Source organism: Actinia tenebrosa, unplaced genomic scaffold (genome assembly GCF_029948245.1).
Source record: "Actinia tenebrosa isolate PJP-AT-01 unplaced genomic scaffold, QUT_ActTen_1.0 PGA_scaffold5__44_contigs__length_20552954, whole genome shotgun sequence".
Taxonomy (NCBI): domain Eukaryota; kingdom Metazoa; phylum Cnidaria; class Anthozoa; order Actiniaria; family Actiniidae; genus Actinia; species Actinia tenebrosa.
In genome coordinates, this window is record NW_028292582.1 from 3,033,026 (window position 1) to 3,051,369 (window position 18,344).

Genomic DNA, 18,344 nt, shown 5'->3' on the forward strand with positions numbered 1-18,344 from the left:
TCCAGTTTTACTATAGTCAATTAGACTTTTGTCATCATTTGCTCTTCGACTTTTCCGACTACCAGCCACACTGAATATCCCATAGCCTTGATTTTGCATATTCATATTCGTTCAGTATAATGTTTTTTCCTTTTGTTATAAATATTCTCGATTGCACCGCAGGTCGTAAATGAAAAAAAACCGAAATCTATAGGAAACTTCTAAAGGCTAAACATATCCTCTAGAAACCCCACAACTTAATCATCCCAGCTTCTTCATAATCATTGACACCGTCATCCTTAGTTGTAGATATTAAGATGATTCGCTTCTTTTATCGCTATAGTATGGTCATTGATTGCAGTCACAAAACTTTAACTTTTGTACGTAAAAAATAGAAATTAGAGCCTCTAAAACTAATCAGTCCTAATTCTCTTATTGCTTTTCAATACATCTTATGTTAATTCCTTTCTACGCTTTAAATTACTGATTATTAGTGTGTTACCCTGGGTGCTGTGTAGAGCAACGGACGACAAACACTTACACGTAAGTAAATCTCAAATATTTCAGAATAATATATCTTGCTCATTATAAAATCTATTACTCAGTGAAATTTAATAATTTGAAATTTGATGTTTTTCAATTTTTCAAAAGAATTTTTTCCAATATCAAATAGATTATCTTCGAGACTCTTCGCTCATCCGTCGATAATGCCTTCGAAACTCGTTCGTATAAATAGTTTATAACTTATATTATCGTCAGAAACTACGAGCTTATTTTGCCAGTTCATTAACTGTGGAGGGAAAATCAAAACATTTCATTGCTAACGTTCTTGCTTTCGGAAATCTTTCGTTGGTTTAGCTCTCAGAAGGTATCTATGACTTTTATTTTAGATTTTAATCTTGCTTTTTGGTTAAGGTTTGGACAAACTCCAACTGGGATTGTAATCGATCCCCTTTAAAGATTAATTTTGCCAAGTCTTCTTATATGCTACAAACTAGTACTTCTTCTCAGTTCTACTAAGGCTTCTCTCTGTCTAAATTAATCTCTAAAAGTCACAAAATAAACGTTTCATATTGATTCATTGCAGGGCCGTAGCCACAAATTCCTGATTGGTCCGGTTTTTGAGGGGTTTTGGTTTTACTTATATATATTTTTTCTGATATTTTTTCCCCGACCAACTGTGACGGTGGCTATGGCCCTGTTTTGTATGAGAAAATTAAAAATATGGCGTGAAATGCTCGCGAGGAACTATTACTAATACTACTTCTTACTACTTCTTTCGTGCGTTCCTCACTATTAACCTGAGTATGTGAGACCTAAGGGGAAACCTGGCCCCTTAGGCCTGATACTCAGGTTAGCGAGGAACGCTCGAAAGAACGGTAAACTTGCACGAAATTAACTGCTGAAAGACTACAGACTACCGCGAACAGTGAAAAATGAAGATAATTTCCAAAACAAAAAGTGGTTTATAAAGACATTTATCCTAAATGTCAAAGGTTCTCTTCGAGCACTCACAGCTGATAAAAGTCGTAATTTTCTTTAATACACATTTCTGTTTTGTATATTTGCTATCCGGCTAAAAGGTGTTGGTGGGCAATATATGGCTGAAAATTGCTTGTCAAAACAATTGATTTTGGGCTGTCAAATTTAATGCTCCGAAATTTAATAAAATGAAGTATTGTGTGACTAATTTTTGTAATTTCCTTTGACTTCAGATGTTAATGCTTATTTTTACTCTGCAAAATTGCAATCCTCTTGCCGAAAATAGCAATAAAAACACCCAATTCAACAACTCAAGTTACCGAATCTCTTTCCTGCAAAAAGTCATACGAGAATTAAGTATTTATTATTTGAACAATTATTATATTTAGTCTTCATTGACAGCAGGATTTAGACTCTAATTTCAAATTAAGATTATGTGTAGTTTAAAACTAAAAGAAAAATCTAATGCAGAATAAGTTGTATTGGTCAGACATGGAAAAACTGAAGTTCTCAGAGCATGAAGTTTTGCCAAAATTTCGTATTGAAAATTGCTCTTTATTTATTATATTTAGTCTTCATGGACAACAGGATTTAGAATCTAATTTCAAATTAAGATTATGTGTAGTTTAAAACTAAAAGAAAAATCTAATGCAGAATAAGTTGTATTGGTCAGACATGGAAAAACTGAAGTTCCCAGAGCATGAAGTTTTGCCAAAATTTCCTATTGAAAATTGCTCTTTATTCATTATATTTAGACTTCATTGCCAACAGAATTTAGAATCTAATTTCAAATTAAGATGATTATGCGTAGTTTAAAACTAAGAAAAATCTAATGCAGAATAAGTTGTATTGGTCAGACATGGAAAAACTGAAGTTCTCAGAGCATGAAGTTTTGCCAAAATTTCGTATTGAAAATTGCTCTTTATTTATTATATTTAGTCTTCATGGACAACAGGATTTAGACTCTAATTTCAAATTAAGATTATGTGTAGTTTAAAACTAAGAAAAATCTAATGCAGAATAAGTTAGGTCAGACATGGAAAAACTGGAGTTCTCAGAGCATGAAGTTTTGCCAAAATTTCGTATTGAAAATTGCTCTTTATTTAGGCCGTCTCAATTCTTGATATTAATATTAAATGAACTTCTAGCAAATCTGTCGTGTTCAGTTCCAAATGATCTTTATCGAGGCACATATGACAAAATATTTAGAAATATTTAAAGAGAAGTATCCGCACTTTATCGCGTTTACCACGTGGTAAAACTAAACTTTGGCACGAGCAAGCACCGACACACTATCTTTTGAAATATATAGTAACACCACGTACCCACTGTGATGAAGACTGTTTATAGTCGAAGAGTTTGAACATAAAGTAAATAAAGTCAGAGTTAATATTAACTCTGATAAAGTCAAATACGAAAGTACATCTTCAATTTAAAAGTGAAACCTAAACTAAAAGTGTCTGAAGTGTTTAATGTCATTTTTTAATGGCACTCATTCCGTAATAAATTTGCAATGCAAACCCGGTATCAAACATAAGGTTCCAACTGATGTGATGTTAAGCAGATAAAACTAGCTCAGTTAGGCCCCGTCCACACTATGCCGGATTAATTTGAATCCGAATTTTTATTTATTCGGTTAGCCTACCGTCCACACTAGTCCGGACGAATCCGGAACAATTCTTCACCGAAAACGAATTTTTTCGAATACGGTCCGGAGTGGAACAATTTGAAAACGCCGGCTAACCGCATTAGTGTGGACGGAGAACATTTCGCACCCGAAATTTTTCGAATACGATGAAGTCATGATTGTCATGGGAACATGGCGGGAAGGCTTAAAATTCACCGCTGGCTCAATATCAGCTTCGATGCACATGCTGAGCAATGAAGCGTTTTTGCCGCCTCTGATCGGACTAGTGTGGACGCGAAACATTTTATCCGTTTTCATGTTTGGAATGAAAGTTGCGGATTCAAATTTATCCGGCATAGTGTGGGTGGGGCCTATTAGTCTTTTATTTTTTCACTCAATTAATGTAGATGTGCAAAGTCTAGCAGCAGGTTGTATCGGACTTCAGACAGCGCGTTTCAGGGAACAGATTCTTTCTATATTAATTCAGACAGAACTCGAAATACAAGAACCGGATATCGTTTTTAAGTATACAGAAGTGACTTCTAAATCGGTTTTAAGTACAAAAACAGCGCAAAAATAATACACACTGTGTACTGTAATCACCACACATGCTTTGAACGCATCATTCGATAGTTTCAGCCGCGTCGTGAAAGCAATTAATGATCTGTTTTTAATAAATAACCTAGGTAAGAATAACAGCATTCGTAAGAATTCTCATGTGTCCAAAACACTAGATGGTTGCTTGGAGATACGGATTTTAACTTCTCGTGTTGAATATCTCTCTGCTTGCTCGTGAGATATCACCTAACACTCTAAGATCAAATCCGTATCTCCGCGCAGCCATGTAATTTTCTCTATTTATTAGTATGTTAGGTGATTTTTACTCTCTTTCTTTAGACTTTCCTCAGTCTGTCTCAACCTTCTTTTTTTCTTTCTTTTTTTCTTTTTTCTTTTTTCAATATGTAATCTTCTTAGTCAGTTTAATTTTTAAATCCAACCCGCAGGCATTTGTTTCACCTCTCTTTGTCATATATTGACATGCAAAATTACGTCAAATATTCATAAATTTTCTTTCCTTTCGACGCCTCTATTTCTTAGTTTTTCTGCAGCATATGGAGAAGGTAAATTTGTTAATCAGCTGACTCAAGTTTCTGGCGCATGCATGTCACGGCATAGCCGCCATTTTGGTTGACAATTTTGAATCACATGTAGTTGCACCCCAAGAATTAACTTTTATAGTTAGCTCAACACACTCAGTTTCTTAAACGCTATCCTAAATCTCTTTCAAAATCATTTTTGCTTAAGATGAGGTTTCAGTAATCCGATTAAAGCTTGAAACACCAGAGCATTGACTTATTAAATCCGTTTTTTTCCCGCCAGAGCGTTGATCATGACTAGTGATTGATATCTGACGGCCTGTATTAAAAAGAAACATTGTCCAATTCATTTTACAAATTGTCAAAACCACAAGCATTAGACAGAGGATTTAAAGATATTAAGTAACCTGTTGAGGCGAAATAATTATCATTTAAGAAGCCAACCATGCTTCAGCTCCTGTATTACAAATGCTCAATTATTCATGAGGAATCCTGGGACGTTTTCTTTGCCGGCTAATGAATTTACCATTTCTGTGGCTTTTTGCAACGAGGAAAACGATCTTCGGGTTCAAAATTTACAGTCCAAAATGTTGGAGAACTAAAATGAATGTTAACCACATCTTGGAGTGATTACCGTAAGTTTCGGATTTTCGCTGTAAAATTTGTATTTTATATATATAAATACAAGGAACTGAGCTCTCTAAATTTTTTTTCCCTTCGTTAGTTTAACCAAATAGGCATTCTCTAAGTGGTTAACCGCTTCAATTCATGAAAAACAGTTTATGCTTTAATTATTTTAATACTCTACTTCATAATGACGTCCTTCATAGTGCAAATAAGATAGGACGCTAGGTAGAAATCCTGGAAGTTTATTCAGCCTTTTATTTTTTACAGGGCTAATTCAACTGCAGAATGAAATCCTCATAAATCAAGAACTTTAAGATAGAAGATGGAACTGCAACGCATTTGAGTTGAACATGTTTTTTAATTGAAGAGTTGCAAAGATGACTGAGTCGACGTTTAATAAACTTGGAGGAAGAGCTGCTTTACTGCTAATGCTTTCAATATATATAACAAAAGGGTAAGTGCAATACTTATATTAATCCAATAATTTCATTCAAAAAAGTAATATTCTCGATTTTAATTAATCGGAACCCAAAAATGAGAGTGAAAAAAGAGAAGAAAAAAGGAGATACCGAAGTTTGAAATCAGTGCAAAAAGAAGGAAAACGTATTATAAAAAGTTATCTATTCCGGTTTTTATCGTTTCCAAACGGCTTTCCTGGAACACTCAAAAGTCCTCATATTCAATCCTTGTTACGCCGTAAAAATTCGGCTATTTTTGGTCTACCAAATGTTATGAAAACAAAAACTACGGGAACTTTTTTGAAGATGTGTTTTAAATATTCATTGAAGAAAGCAGCCAAAACTACCAGAAATTTAAAATGGCCGCCTTCGTCTTCCTTTCTTTCTCCTTAGCCATATTTCATAGTCTTATGACTTGGCTCAGTGATTTTGGCTTACGAGATGTTTCGTTCACCTAGTAGGACAATTCGAAAGGTGTCATTTTTATCTTTGATAAACAAGGAACATTAATTAAATCAATTTTTTTTGCATGGTTTTACACAAATTTGCATACTTCCGTTGACAAGAATTTTATAGTTTTTACGACACACATATATCAGTCAAATGGAACTCTTGACACGCATCAAAAATGATAGGATTTATAATGCAGTTTTTTAGTTTTAAAAAATCTGTCGAAAAATAGCTGCATCTTAATGGTAATGGTATCGCTGTATTAAAAAAAGACATATCAAATTCCAATTATATGTGAGTTTAATCTAAACTATGCATCTAGTCCAGTTAAAGTTAGTTTTGATGCGAAAACGCCATACGGTTTCAATCGTATACTTATTCTAATTACTGTCGTTTGTCTTAAAACATAGGATTGGAAAACAGGTATTTTATTTAACCCCCTCTATGATATCCACATTTTGGCTAGCGGGATATCAGTTGTTTTACCAAAACGATAGTTATCGATAGTTATTATTCGATTTATTATAAATATCTTCAAGAAACCATTCATAATCATTCCCTATGGCAGAATGACGAAACGCATCTTTCACTCCGACGAAGGACTAAAATAGTACGCACTGCATAATATTTAGTAGTAAACTCTAAATCCATGGTTTTCTTTTGTATTTTATCAGCTAGTACTAGCTAAATAGTCATTTTTATTTCAAGAGTTAAATAAAACCACTCTATATACACAGAATCGAAATATGGCGATCCATATTGTTCTGTACCCTGACTAGCGACTGACTATCCTCTCATACATGTGAAAAACGATTTTATGTTTCCTTACCGTGAACATGATGCTAGTTAGGCGCTAGTCAGTGCAGAACAATAGTTATTCAAATGAGTCGTCATATATCGATTCGGTGTTTTCAACACACCAACGCAGTCCCAAATGGTTCCCGCTATCCATTATTAACTAAAAAACTTTTTGGTTTAATTAGTCAACATCAATTTTGATTTAATTTTGACCGATCACTAAAGTTTAATTCTTATACTTTTGTATCGTTTCAAACCATGCCCTCTTAGGCCCGATTCATACGTCGCGCTTTCATGTGCCGAGCCTAATATCCTATTTGAGTCGACACAATTACAATAGGATCGACGTTGATTCATACGCACCTAATGTGTTGAGCCAAATGCTCTGAGCATGAGTAAGCGGTAAAATCAGTCAGCGGAATTACGGTAAACTGAAACAATTCAAATCAAAACAAACATGGCGGACGATCAAAAAAGACTACTTTTTCTCCGTGCTATTCGACATGCAACTGGGCAAGAAGGCAAAATATCATGCAGTGTATGCTGTTACTTGTTAGCAGAAGAAGACATATAGCCAGTTTCGCTGTAATGCTGTTGCTTCTTTCCCTCAAGAAATATCGGGCGGTGCACATATCATCCGCCATCTTGGATCTCCCAAGACCGTATCGCGCATACTCACTACCAAATACCGCTGCTTTTTAGGTCCGGCCTCACCTAATTTTAATGTATTCATTTCATTCGGCACAACAGGAGCTCGACGTTTGAATCAGTGTCGAACTTTTGCCGTGCGGCTCGACTGGCGCGGTCGAGCTCAGTAACGTGTCGAACCTAATCCAGTCGTGCCGAACTTAATTGATTCATGCGTCGAACCTTTCATGTGCCAAATAGATACTATTAGGTTCGGCACATGCAAGCGCGACGTATGGATCGGGGCTTAAGTGCTAGAATATGCAATGTTTCGTGCTTTAAGGACGAATATCATTAATTTATCATTAAATATGCGATTAATTATTTCTTGGCCATTTCGTTTCCTAGGTCTAATTCTTGTGCACACTTAGGAGAAAATGGAAAAATAGAAAACGTCACAGAAATAATTCAGAATATCCTGTCAAAAACCAACCATAAACTCTGCAGACCGATCACTAATGGTAAGAGAAGAGTTTAAGTTCTAAATATCACGTGTTTTCCTGGCATGAGGAGCACGTGACTTGAAATGTTCTTCTCAAACTCATTAATAATATAAAATAACTTATCTAAATCTCGCGTACTGATTGGTTGGGAGCGCGTGCTTTATAAGAGAACACAGCACGCGCGCGCACTTTCAATTTCTTCATTAATGTAATTTGTATTTTACAAAAGAAATAAAAACACTGTGCTGTGCTTGATGTGCTGTGCTGTGCTGTGCTGTGCTGTGCTGTGCTGTGCTGTGCTGTGCTGTGCTGTGCTGTGCTGTGCTGTGCTGTGCTGTGCTGTGCTGTGCTGTGCTGTGCTGTGCTGTGCTGTGCTGTGCTGTGCTGTGCTGTGCTGTGCTGTGCTGTGCTGTGCTGTGCTGTGCTGTGCTGTGCTGTGCTTGCTGTGCTGTGTGCTGTGTGCTGTGTGCTGTGTGCTGTGTGCTGTGTGCTGTGTGCTGTGTGCTGTGTGCTGTGTGCTGTGTGCTGTGTGCTGTGTGCTGTGTGCTGTGTGCTGTGTGCTGTGTGCTGTGTGCTGTGTACCAGATCATTCGGGAGGTGTCAAGAAGCACTCCGCTACGCGTCGTGCTTTTCCTAACACTTCTCTCGTGTTCTGCCAACCCCTGCGTGCTTTATAACTGTGCACACCACACGCGCGCATTTTCTCTTCCTTCAATTTATGAGGACAAAAGAAAAATACCACTAGGCGTGTAGAAGGTTGGGAAATGGGGTATTAATTAGCAAAAACTTTGGGCAAATTATGCTTTGAATTTCTTAAAGAATCATTGAATTGTTTGAGAATTAATATCGAGCATCTAAAAGATTGTTTCATCCTCTATATCGACGCACCTCAAAGTTGAAAAATCTCGGCTCCGCCTGGGTAGGTGTATGTGCATGTACCATATATTGTTGGGGAAGCACGGGTGTAGAGGTGAGAGCGCTCCCCTCTCACCAAGCGCTCGCCTCTCACCAATGGGCCTTATTCACGCTGGCAGCCATGTTGGATTGAACAATAGATTCCACCACGCGTAGCCTCATATTCAAGCGCTTGAGAATTAATTTATGCTGGGGAAACAAAGGTTTTTATTCTCATGAGAATAAACATGGCCGCCGTGTGATATAGGCCCACGCAATCCGGGTTCGAAACCAACCGTGCTCGATGTCTAATATGAGTAGATTTGTTTGTGGGTTCTCTTCTGTGCTTCAAGGGTTTTCCGGGTTCTCCGGTTTTCCTCCCTCCGTAAAACTCAACTTCTAACTTCCAATTGGACGTTTGCACGTTGGCGTCATTGACCTCTACTACCAGACTCCCTTGCACACTTTCTTTTGTTCAGTTAATTAGCACCAATTGTCTTACTATTCTCATGAGGGAATACAAATTTAAATGAGAAAGAAAATTCGCGAAGTATCTTGGTAGTGGGAGTCAAATGACGCCATCATGCAAACGTCCTATTGGAATCCAGTGGAAGAAGAGCAGCTCTGGTGAATCCACTGTTAATCCAATTATTATTTACTTATTATTTATTTATCTATTGTACAAGCCACGTAAAACGTGAGGTGTCATGTGACCAAGGCAGATATCAAAATTTAATAAGTAGTTATGAGAACTTTACTTAACGTAAAGGAGGCTAGCATTCTGTTCACCCATCTCAAGAACACTAGAACCCATCTCGAGGCGTCTACAGTTATTTATTGATAATTAATACTACAACTACAATGCAGCTGGTGCTGCTAGGTTCTGCTACACTTGAGTAGATTGAATGATACCTTCATTCAGAAACCTTTTGTCTTTCAATAATATATTAGTCGGTTGGCTTTCAAAGTAGACAAGTTCGTCCTCTTCGTCATAGCTATAAGCCTCTGTTGAATTCGGTTAAAACATCGAAAATAGGATTGAGTAACGATTATTTATGACATTATAACCTATAGAGGTAATTATAGAAACTAAAAGTTACCTTCGACTTCAAGAATATTGAAGTGAATGCAAAAGAATGCTAACAACATTCGTTTCCAGGCTCCTATCCGAAGGCCTTTATCAGCTGACTGGTTGCAAACATCTCTTCTGTTTTCAACCTTGACCAAAATATAGAAAAATTACTCCAGTAATTTGAGAATGGACTCGGATTTGCGTTATGAATAGAAATGAAGGCTATAATCTGGGGGAAAATTGCGTTAAGCTGTGAATATTTCACGTTTGTGCTGTGGCCTGGTCCCAGTTGCATTAAGCTCTCTTAAGCTGATAAAAAAGCTTAAAAACACTCGTAAGTATTGTCTTAGTACAATGGCCTATTGTTCTGGAACAATACTTACGGATGCTCTTATCTTAAGAGAGCTATATGCAACCGGGCCCTGGACTACATCTACTTACCTTTCTGGTGCCTATTCTGTTTTTACTTTTTAACATGTTTTTTCCCTTAAATATTTCTAGCCTTGTTTATTCGTTTGTACTTTATTAAGGAGACAATTTATCCTGAATTTTTTGGCGTTACGTCATAGTCAAAATAGCGCGAGGTCGACGCATGCGCATTGCGCTCTTTTCATTATAGACACAGGTAGCCCAAACTCTTCATATAACTGCTCCAAAGTTGGCTTGAATGGTACCATTCAATATCTTCGGTCTCCAAGACAAAGAACGCTATCTCAAACATTTTATGCATACGCCAGTGTTTTTGATGTAGTGAAATTTTGGCTTCTCATGTCCAATTTCAAAACATTTTTTACTACCAAAAATATTCCAATCTTGTTTTTTCCCTTTCTTTTCAAAAGTAAGCGGAGCGTTGGTTGTAAGGACAAATATCAAACTCGTCTCCATTGGGGACTTCAGAGAAGCAGACATGGTAAATATGACTCCATAAACAGTAATAAATCTGATTCTTATATCACTAAAGTAATACGTTTATTAGCAAGGGGTTCGTTGCCCCCCCGCCCCCCCTCCCCCCCCCTTTCCCCTTCGCTTACTTAAACCATGGCCACTAACTCAGAAACGTTAATGTTTGGACAAAATACCACATTATAAATATATAGCTCGGCCAGGCTAACCAGCTGAACTAGCACCAGATTGCCGTCATAACCACGCTGTACGTCTTGAAACGCTTGGTCGTAACCCGAACTAACAACGGAGTGGATTTTATTTTACGAGACTTGGATCGTTGGCCTTACGATAAGGCCTTACAATACCCCTTATACATACAATAAGGCCTATCACTTTGTCTAATGTTGTACCCCAAGAAAGCAAGGGAACAATCCCTTTCGCAATTCCCTGTGCCATCTTGAAAGGTAGCCGTGCATCTAAGCGAGACGAACGGTGAGCTTGCAATGATAGAGACGTGAATAATTGTCCAAAATGTTAAAAAAAGGTCTGATCTATCATTGCAAGCTCACCGTTCGTCTCGCTTAGATGCGGAACTGTGAAGAGGACTATTGAGACAATGATCGGCATTGCTAACTATGATTCTAACGTGTCCCACAGCAATTCACAATAGAGATGTATTTTCGGCAGTCCTGGCGGGATTCTCGTCTAGCGTTTGGTCAAACCCGCAACAGCACCATTCCTAGCGTCACGCTGAATGGAGAACTGAGTGATACTTTGTGGCAACCTGACACTTTCTTTGAAAATGAAGTGGAAGGCAAAATACATGGCTTGACGATGAAGAATAAATACATGAGAATATACAATGATGGACGTGTCCTGACTAGCACCAGGTGAGCCCACACATACAACTTACCTATAGAGAAAAAAAATAGCTCTAGGATCCTCACGAGCACCCTACATTTCATATTCCGGCTGCGTTACCAGCGTGGTTGGTCCTTGTGGTGTAATGATTAACACATCGGACTAGAATACCGAGGACGTGTGTTCGATTCCCACCAAGGGCACTTGATATTCTCCTCTTATTCTCTCTATTCAGACGGACAGACAGACGGACAGACAGACCGTTTTGACCTATAAATATTAGTTTTTTTTATTGCACTGCCTGTGTTTGTTTATTAAGCCAAATGCAAGTGATAAATGGGATTTTCATGGTGTGCCAAGAGAAAGCATTGCATACTATTTTATCTCACACCTGTTAAAGCCAAAATGCCTGAAGGGAAGAAAGAGTTAAATATCGCCGAATCAACACATCCTCTTCCTTATTAGTCATTTCGAGGTTTAGGGGACGAACTAGCCGCCATCTTGGTAATATAGAACAGCCCCACAATGCACTGCCAAGTTAACTCGACCCAGTTTTTTCCTCAACCTCAGTATGGCTAACAGGCTGTATTTACAATGGCGTGACGTGCGATAAAAAGAATGTGTTATTAAACCGACGAATCATTCACATATCTTTTATTTCAACCTAGAATTACTCTGATTTGTTCTTGCCCGATGGATTTTCGCAAGTTTCCCATGGATGAACAAGAATGTGGAATATATTTTGCGAGTTGTAAGTACAATGAGTACAGTGACATTTGTTCATTCCCATTTGTCTACGTCAAGTAATTGCTGCAAACTCTCAAACACCACATGAATATTAGAAGAAGCAAAATGACTTACCCTATCTATGAGCAACACCAAGATCGAGATTAGACCCGAACAGCATTTCAGATAACGTACTGATTCTCTAGAGTGTCATTTTTTTGTTAAAGGTTGCACTTTTGAAGACACATGAATTTCATTCTCAAAATTAAGACTGTAACAGTGATGCTTTGCGACTATTTGTTAACTAGCATGCTTTGTGGGAGTATGCTTTTGTGAGAGTGTCTTTATGTGAGAACGAGTTAGTTGAGTTTTTATCAAAATTTAAAGCCTTTAAAAGTTAGTAAATTAGTTAGTAAATGGATGGAAAACATCACATCCAAGTTCAAAGTATCCAAAACAACCTGGATTATTTAGTTGCCTTCAAGAGTTTCATTAATTGTTTTCCATTTGGCTCCTTAGATGGCTACACTACAAAAGACATTATTTACGATTGGGAGTCTCAGCACGAAACGTGGAATGGAAAGCAAGAGATTCCTCAGTTTGAGATTCGAGATGTCGCCTTGATTAACAAGACACAGGAGTTCCTAACAGGTGTGTTTGTATCGTATTTGTATTTCTTGGAATTTCTTATCAGATACTGGGATACTAAATGTCACAAATGCCGGACGGTAAAGTAAAGAATGCACAAATTTGCAAACACTTTGAAATTCCACAGACCTTCACTAAAACACATGACTATTCGGATCCGACAATTCTACACAAAATCGCGGAGGCTAACCCTGACGAGTAACGGAGAACTCGAAACTGGAGTATTGCTCAGTGAGTTTTAATAGGACGTTTGCGTGACGGTTTCATATCACTCCCGCTACCAGAATCCCTTGCATACTTTTTTTTGTTATGTATGTTAATTTGTTCAGGTAATTAGCACCAATTCTCTTACTGTTTTCATACGGAAATACGAATTTGAATGTGAAAGAAAATTCGCAAAGCATCTCTGGTAGTGGGAGTCAAATGACGCCATCATGCCAACGTCCTGTTAATCGGTTGATAAAAGTCTTTGAATCTCAATATCTGCCCCAGATGGTGGTCAAAAACCGAAGATCATTTGCGGCCAACCAGGAAAAAAAATATTGAAAATTTTTGATTCAGCTGATGATTATTTCACGCGAGACAGGAAATGACGTCAAGTGAAACCTACCAGTCATTAGAATATTCGGACACAGCTAAAATTAGAAAATATGCAAAATCTTGGAAAAAACCTTCTGATTGAAACTTTCTATAATCTTGATGTAGTTGCCTTTGTTTTTGATATTAAAACTTGGGACGGGTTTAGTTATTGATAGCTAGTTTAGTGCTACTTCTGGTAGCAGCGTAGGCGGGAAATGGGGATAGGGTGGAGGTGAACGCCGTTCTCCTGAAATTCACCTGTACGTCATTATAATCAGTGCTTAAATTTAGTTTCATTTATTAATTACAGGAACGTTTTCTTCTCTTGGAATCAAGCTGAACCTCTCTCGTCGACTGGGCCACTATCTCACAAGAGTTTACATTCCTGCCATTCTTATCGTCATGTTATCGTGGTTGTCATTCTACGTCGACAGGCATTCGGCTCCCGCTCGTGTATCACTCGGGATTACGACAGTTCTAACGATGACTACCCTTCTTATTGGAGTAGGACAAGGATCCATGCCTGTTGTGTCGTATGTCAAGGCGTTGGACTGGTATTTATTTGTGTCGTATTTTATGGTATTTGCTGCTTTTGCGGAGTACGCAGTGATTAATTACAGGGACAAAGCGTATTCTTTGGAAATGATAAAGAAGCAAAGGAGGGAAGCGACCGCGAAAAAGACTAAACAAAACGGTATAGCTGTCAAGGTGAGAATGAGATTGAATGTAACGTATGCAGCTATATGTAATGGGATGGAATACGGTTGAACTAAATGAGGTCTCGTAAACGAGAGAATAGAGTGGTTTTCGTTTGAGTAAGAAACATACGTTACTCGCTTACCGGCATCACGTAAAGGGAACCACATTGAAATGGCTTCCCAATCACAATGCATAAATATTTTTATAAATATAAAAAATATCCCACTCCAAAGGAAAGCGGTCTACAATTCTACGTAATAATGTGCGATGCAGTGTTTCACTGTTCAATTAAACCCAAAGCTACAAGTTGTGACGAACTTCCGGGTCTTGCGTCAAACGTGATCCACAATCCATCGCTTCCTAACGCCAATCATAACCTTTCAATGTGAACACGGAAATCGAATATTTAAGTGGATGACTAATATTAACTCATTTAACAGTTAACGTTCTCCTTGTATTCTAAAAATGTAACGCAACGTAAAGTGACCATAATAAAAACTAAAACAGCGTAACGCAATACAAAAGACAAGGAACATGGAAAATTTAGAAAGTGGGACTATCAATCCCTAGAGCGTTAAAAGTCAGGAAGATAGATATTTTTCTCCCTGCATGGCTGTCGCTGAGCATTCACCCCCTTCCCCTCAGATTATGACGTAACTGGAAATTTTCTTGGTTTCAGAAAACTAAACCAGAAGAAACACCAGACACCATCTACTCAAACGCCGTTCATCATGAAGTTTTTGACATTTCAGACTGTCCTCCTTCATCCCCACAACAAGATAAAAGAATAGGGATCTTGGAATGGATTAATGAATCCCTTTCTCCTCCTGAAAAAACCGATAATTTAGCTAAAAAGATATTTCCTTTGGTTTTTATCATGTTTAATGCGGGGTATTGGTTGTATTATCTAGTCTTTAGTAGGTAGCTAAGTCATGTGGACAAACTCCTGGTTTTCTAAAGGATAAAACATGAATAGAGACCAGGGAAAAAATAATACACTATTTTCTATAATTTTTTTCTTCCTGGTTAGACTGTTAAGGCATGTTATCAAACCACTTATTTCTGGAGTGAATAACTTTTTTTGGATACCGGCGTTAGACTTGCTGTTTTGCATATGGTTGCTAAAAACACTAATGGGACTGAAGCGAAAGAAAAAACCAATGGGAAGCAACCATCAGGTCAAGTGGCCAATCACTGGATTTCTAGGAGAGAAAAGCCAATGGGAAGCAACCATCAGGTCAAGTGGCCAATCACTGGATTTCTAGGAGAGAAAAACCAATGGGAAGCAACCATCAGGTCAAGTGGCCAATCACTGGATTCTAGGAGAGAAAAACCAATGGAAAGCGACCACCAGGTCTAGTGGCCAATCACTGGATCAGTGGATTACTAGGACAGAGAACTTATGAGAAAGTGAATGTCTGAGGTAATGTTGCTAGAGCAACCATTAAGAGGTGGCAACCATTAAGAGGTCACGTGTTCATTGGTCCAGCGACAACTGGACTATAACAAGACGTAAAACTTAGGTCACCTGGTTATGCACTTGATTCAGTTTTAGGATTGAACAACCAAGCCTTTCCGGATTTGAAGAAAGGATTGAGGACGAGTGTACAAATATCAATCTAAATAAAAAACAAACCCCATCACATGAAAGAGCCACACTAAGTTATTCAGCTTATCGAGTGAATGTTTGGACGAATACTGACTGATTAGCAGGCTTTAAATAAACCCTAAAAATATAAGAGAGAATGTATGGTTTTTGGGGACGCTGTCATCAAACCCCAAGTACATTCTCTCTTATCATTGCGGCTTTTAAAAGCTAGCTAGCTACTCTCCTCCGAAGATATTTATCCAAACATCATCTCAAACTCGGTAATAGTAATAATATTTGTATTATCGTTTATGCGATGTGGATTATTTCTTAGTTATTGGTATTTTCACTCTGCCCCAGTCCCTTCCTCAATCATGGCTACCAAGGAGGCGATCAATATCAATAACCCACGTGGTCATACACTTGGACCGTCAACTCGTGGACCAATAGTTATCTTTCCAGGTCGCATGGGCATCATTCAGTTTCTTCGAGACAAAATATTATGATATACATCTCAGTCTGTATACAAATTGAAAGTTTTTAAAATTTGAACTATAGATATATTTATATTAAAGATATTCAGACTGAACATATTGAGAATTGTTGACAATTCATTTGATAATATTCCTTTTTTTTCGATTATTTTTATAATTCTTGTATCTTTTTAAGCATTGAAAAGATAGGAGCACGCCTTGCATTCTTGCATTCTTGGATATTTGAATTTTTAAACAAAATTAATCAAATTAAACTAACCGTATAATGCGCTTTCGGACAAGCAGCACAGCGGTAGTACAGAGTTAGTGCTCCGCTTTTACTGTATATGCAGTATTTTCCTGATCGTACAATGGAAATATACACCTTTTTACATAAAATAGCTAAGAAATTATTTAAAAGCATCAGTAATAATAAAACAATATCAAAAATATAAATAAAAAATTCACAAATGAAACTAAGGAAGATTGTGCTTATTTTATGAACGAAGACAGTTAGTTGTATGCAAAAATCGTAATCTTATTCCAAACTTTATCGATATCCTGTTCTGAAATTAAGCCTCGACTCTATCTCCTATCCGTATTTATCATATGACACGTACGGCCCTGCTCGCGCGCTCTAATAAAACTATTGGAAAAAGTCACGTGATTGGGGCCGGACGGGTTGACGTAAGCGGGCCGGAAAAACCCGTCCGGCCCTGCTCGAATCCGCGCGCTTTCTTTTTTTTAATTATTTTTATTTTCGTGAGGGTCATATGATAAAATGTTTATTGACTAAGTTAGGTCGGGCCGTACGGGAAAATATTTGGCTCTCGGTCATTTGTACGGGCCTCGCTGCGCTCGGTCCGTACGGCATCACCTCGAGCCAAATATTTTCCCGTACGGCCCTCCCACTCAGTCAATAAGTACATATTATGTACTAAAGGACAACGGGAAGCCATCTCAATGTTACCACAGTCGCACCGTGTACGAGCTGTAAGTAGTGCAGTTTTCGTATGACTGTGAAAAGCTCACGGCACGAACTCGGTCATGACACAGCAAGGGATACGCCAGACAAGTCACATTGCACGAGAATTTACTTTCCATCCAATCAATTATTGGGCACACGGCATAAACACGGCGTGGACACGGTCACGCCAAGATCACGGCACTTTTAGACCAATCATATTGCGCATGAAAAAAATCAGCCAATTAAAATTCGGAAAGCCGGTCACGGCACGGCACGCTTACGACGCTTACGCGGCACTGAGCTTTTCACAGTCATACGAAAATTGCTCTAAACACCAGAGGAGTAGCGACCATTTTCCCGCCAAATCCACAGGAATCCCGCATAATTAAATAATTAAATTTTGGTGCTCTTGCTCCCTTCCCTTCATCTTTCGTTATCTCATCATAGTTGTTTGTTCTTTTGTGTTGATTAAATACTATGGTAACTGGCTGTGCTATGCTTGATTCAAATTTTTGGTGAATATTCTGTCCCGACGGCCAATACCTCATTGATTACCATAGCAAACTTCCACTTTCGATTCGCGCTTGCATTAATTAAAAAAAAAAAAAAAAAAAAAAAAAAAAAAAGCAAGTGAAAAAAAACCACTCATATCGCGTCCGCCAAAAGACCAAAATATATTATATTTCGCTTTTCAACAATGCTTTAAATAAATTCTACAGCAAATATAGGTCGTTACATTGCATGTTAGGAAGAAGATGGCCGAAAACTTGGTGGCAATAAAAATAACCTATATATACGTAGCAGATAGAGTGCTCGCGCTAAACCCGTGAAACACTGAATATTAATTTTTAGCACTAAATAGTGATAATCAAACAATAAGGAAACAAAGGATTCTGTATGAATTACTACTAATTAGTACTAAATATATTTCACGGGTTTAGTGAGTGCACTCCGCTACAGTTTTTCATTTCTACTCAGTCTTGTAGTAGTTATAGAAAGATGCGATGCAAGTGAAAGTTTGAGTATTGATAGCCTGCCGGACCATCATTCGTTTTCTTTCGAGGGTTTCACCTTGAGCATTTTCCCTTTTAGGCTTCGTTTTGGATCAATTAGAAACGAAAGCAATATGTGATATATTGCATGGGCCAGACTGAAGAAAATTCTTTGAAAATATCTCTAGGGCGCGAGGTTGATCGCGCGAAAGACACTGATTCAGTACTATTTGCCAAGTTAACGTAAAGCCATTGATGCTTTGGAGCACATGATTCAGTTCCTCTTAATTACTACACTCGTATCAATGGCAA

The 18,344-nt window shown here is 37.8% G+C and overlaps 1 protein-coding gene across 3 annotated transcripts; it reads left to right on the plus strand.

Moving 5' to 3' along the window:
* The first annotated feature begins 451 nt into the window (after window positions 1–451).
* Window positions 452–16,549, plus strand: LOC116289210 (glycine receptor subunit alpha-2-like). 3 transcript variants are annotated; one of them, XM_089038482.1, is made up of 9 exons: window positions 452–522; window positions 5,080–5,266; window positions 7,554–7,666; window positions 10,454–10,524; window positions 11,157–11,389; window positions 12,029–12,111; window positions 12,606–12,737; window positions 13,624–14,021; window positions 14,692–16,549. In XM_089038482.1, the coding sequence occupies exons 2-9, from the start codon at window positions 5,190–5,192 to the stop codon at window positions 14,935–14,937; spliced, it is 1,353 nt and encodes a 450-aa protein (XP_088894608.1). In that variant the 5' UTR covers window positions 452–522; window positions 5,080–5,189; the 3' UTR covers window positions 14,938–16,549. The 3 variants fall into 3 exon arrangements, with proteins under 3 accessions (XP_088894608.1, XP_088894606.1, XP_088894607.1); XM_089038480.1 differs by lacking the exon at window positions 452–522 and adding an exon at window positions 4,733–4,820; XM_089038481.1 differs by lacking the exon at window positions 452–522 and having other exon boundaries at window positions 5,011–5,266.
* The last annotated feature ends 1,795 nt before the right edge of the window (window positions 16,550–18,344 follow it).

Bases quoted from the DNA above. Each gene is read 5' to 3' on its own strand.
- LOC116289210 (XM_089038482.1), top strand. From the start codon at position 5,190: ATGACTGAGTCGACGTTTAATAAACTTGGAGGAAGAGCTGCTTTACTG. The intron at 5,267-7,553 runs GTAAGTGCAATA...TTCGTTTCCTAG, and splicing joins TCAATATATATAACAAAAGG to GTCTAATTCTTGTGCACACT. The intron at 10,525-11,156 runs GTAAATATGACT...CGTGTCCCACAG, and splicing joins ACTTCAGAGAAGCAGACATG to CAATTCACAATAGAGATGTA.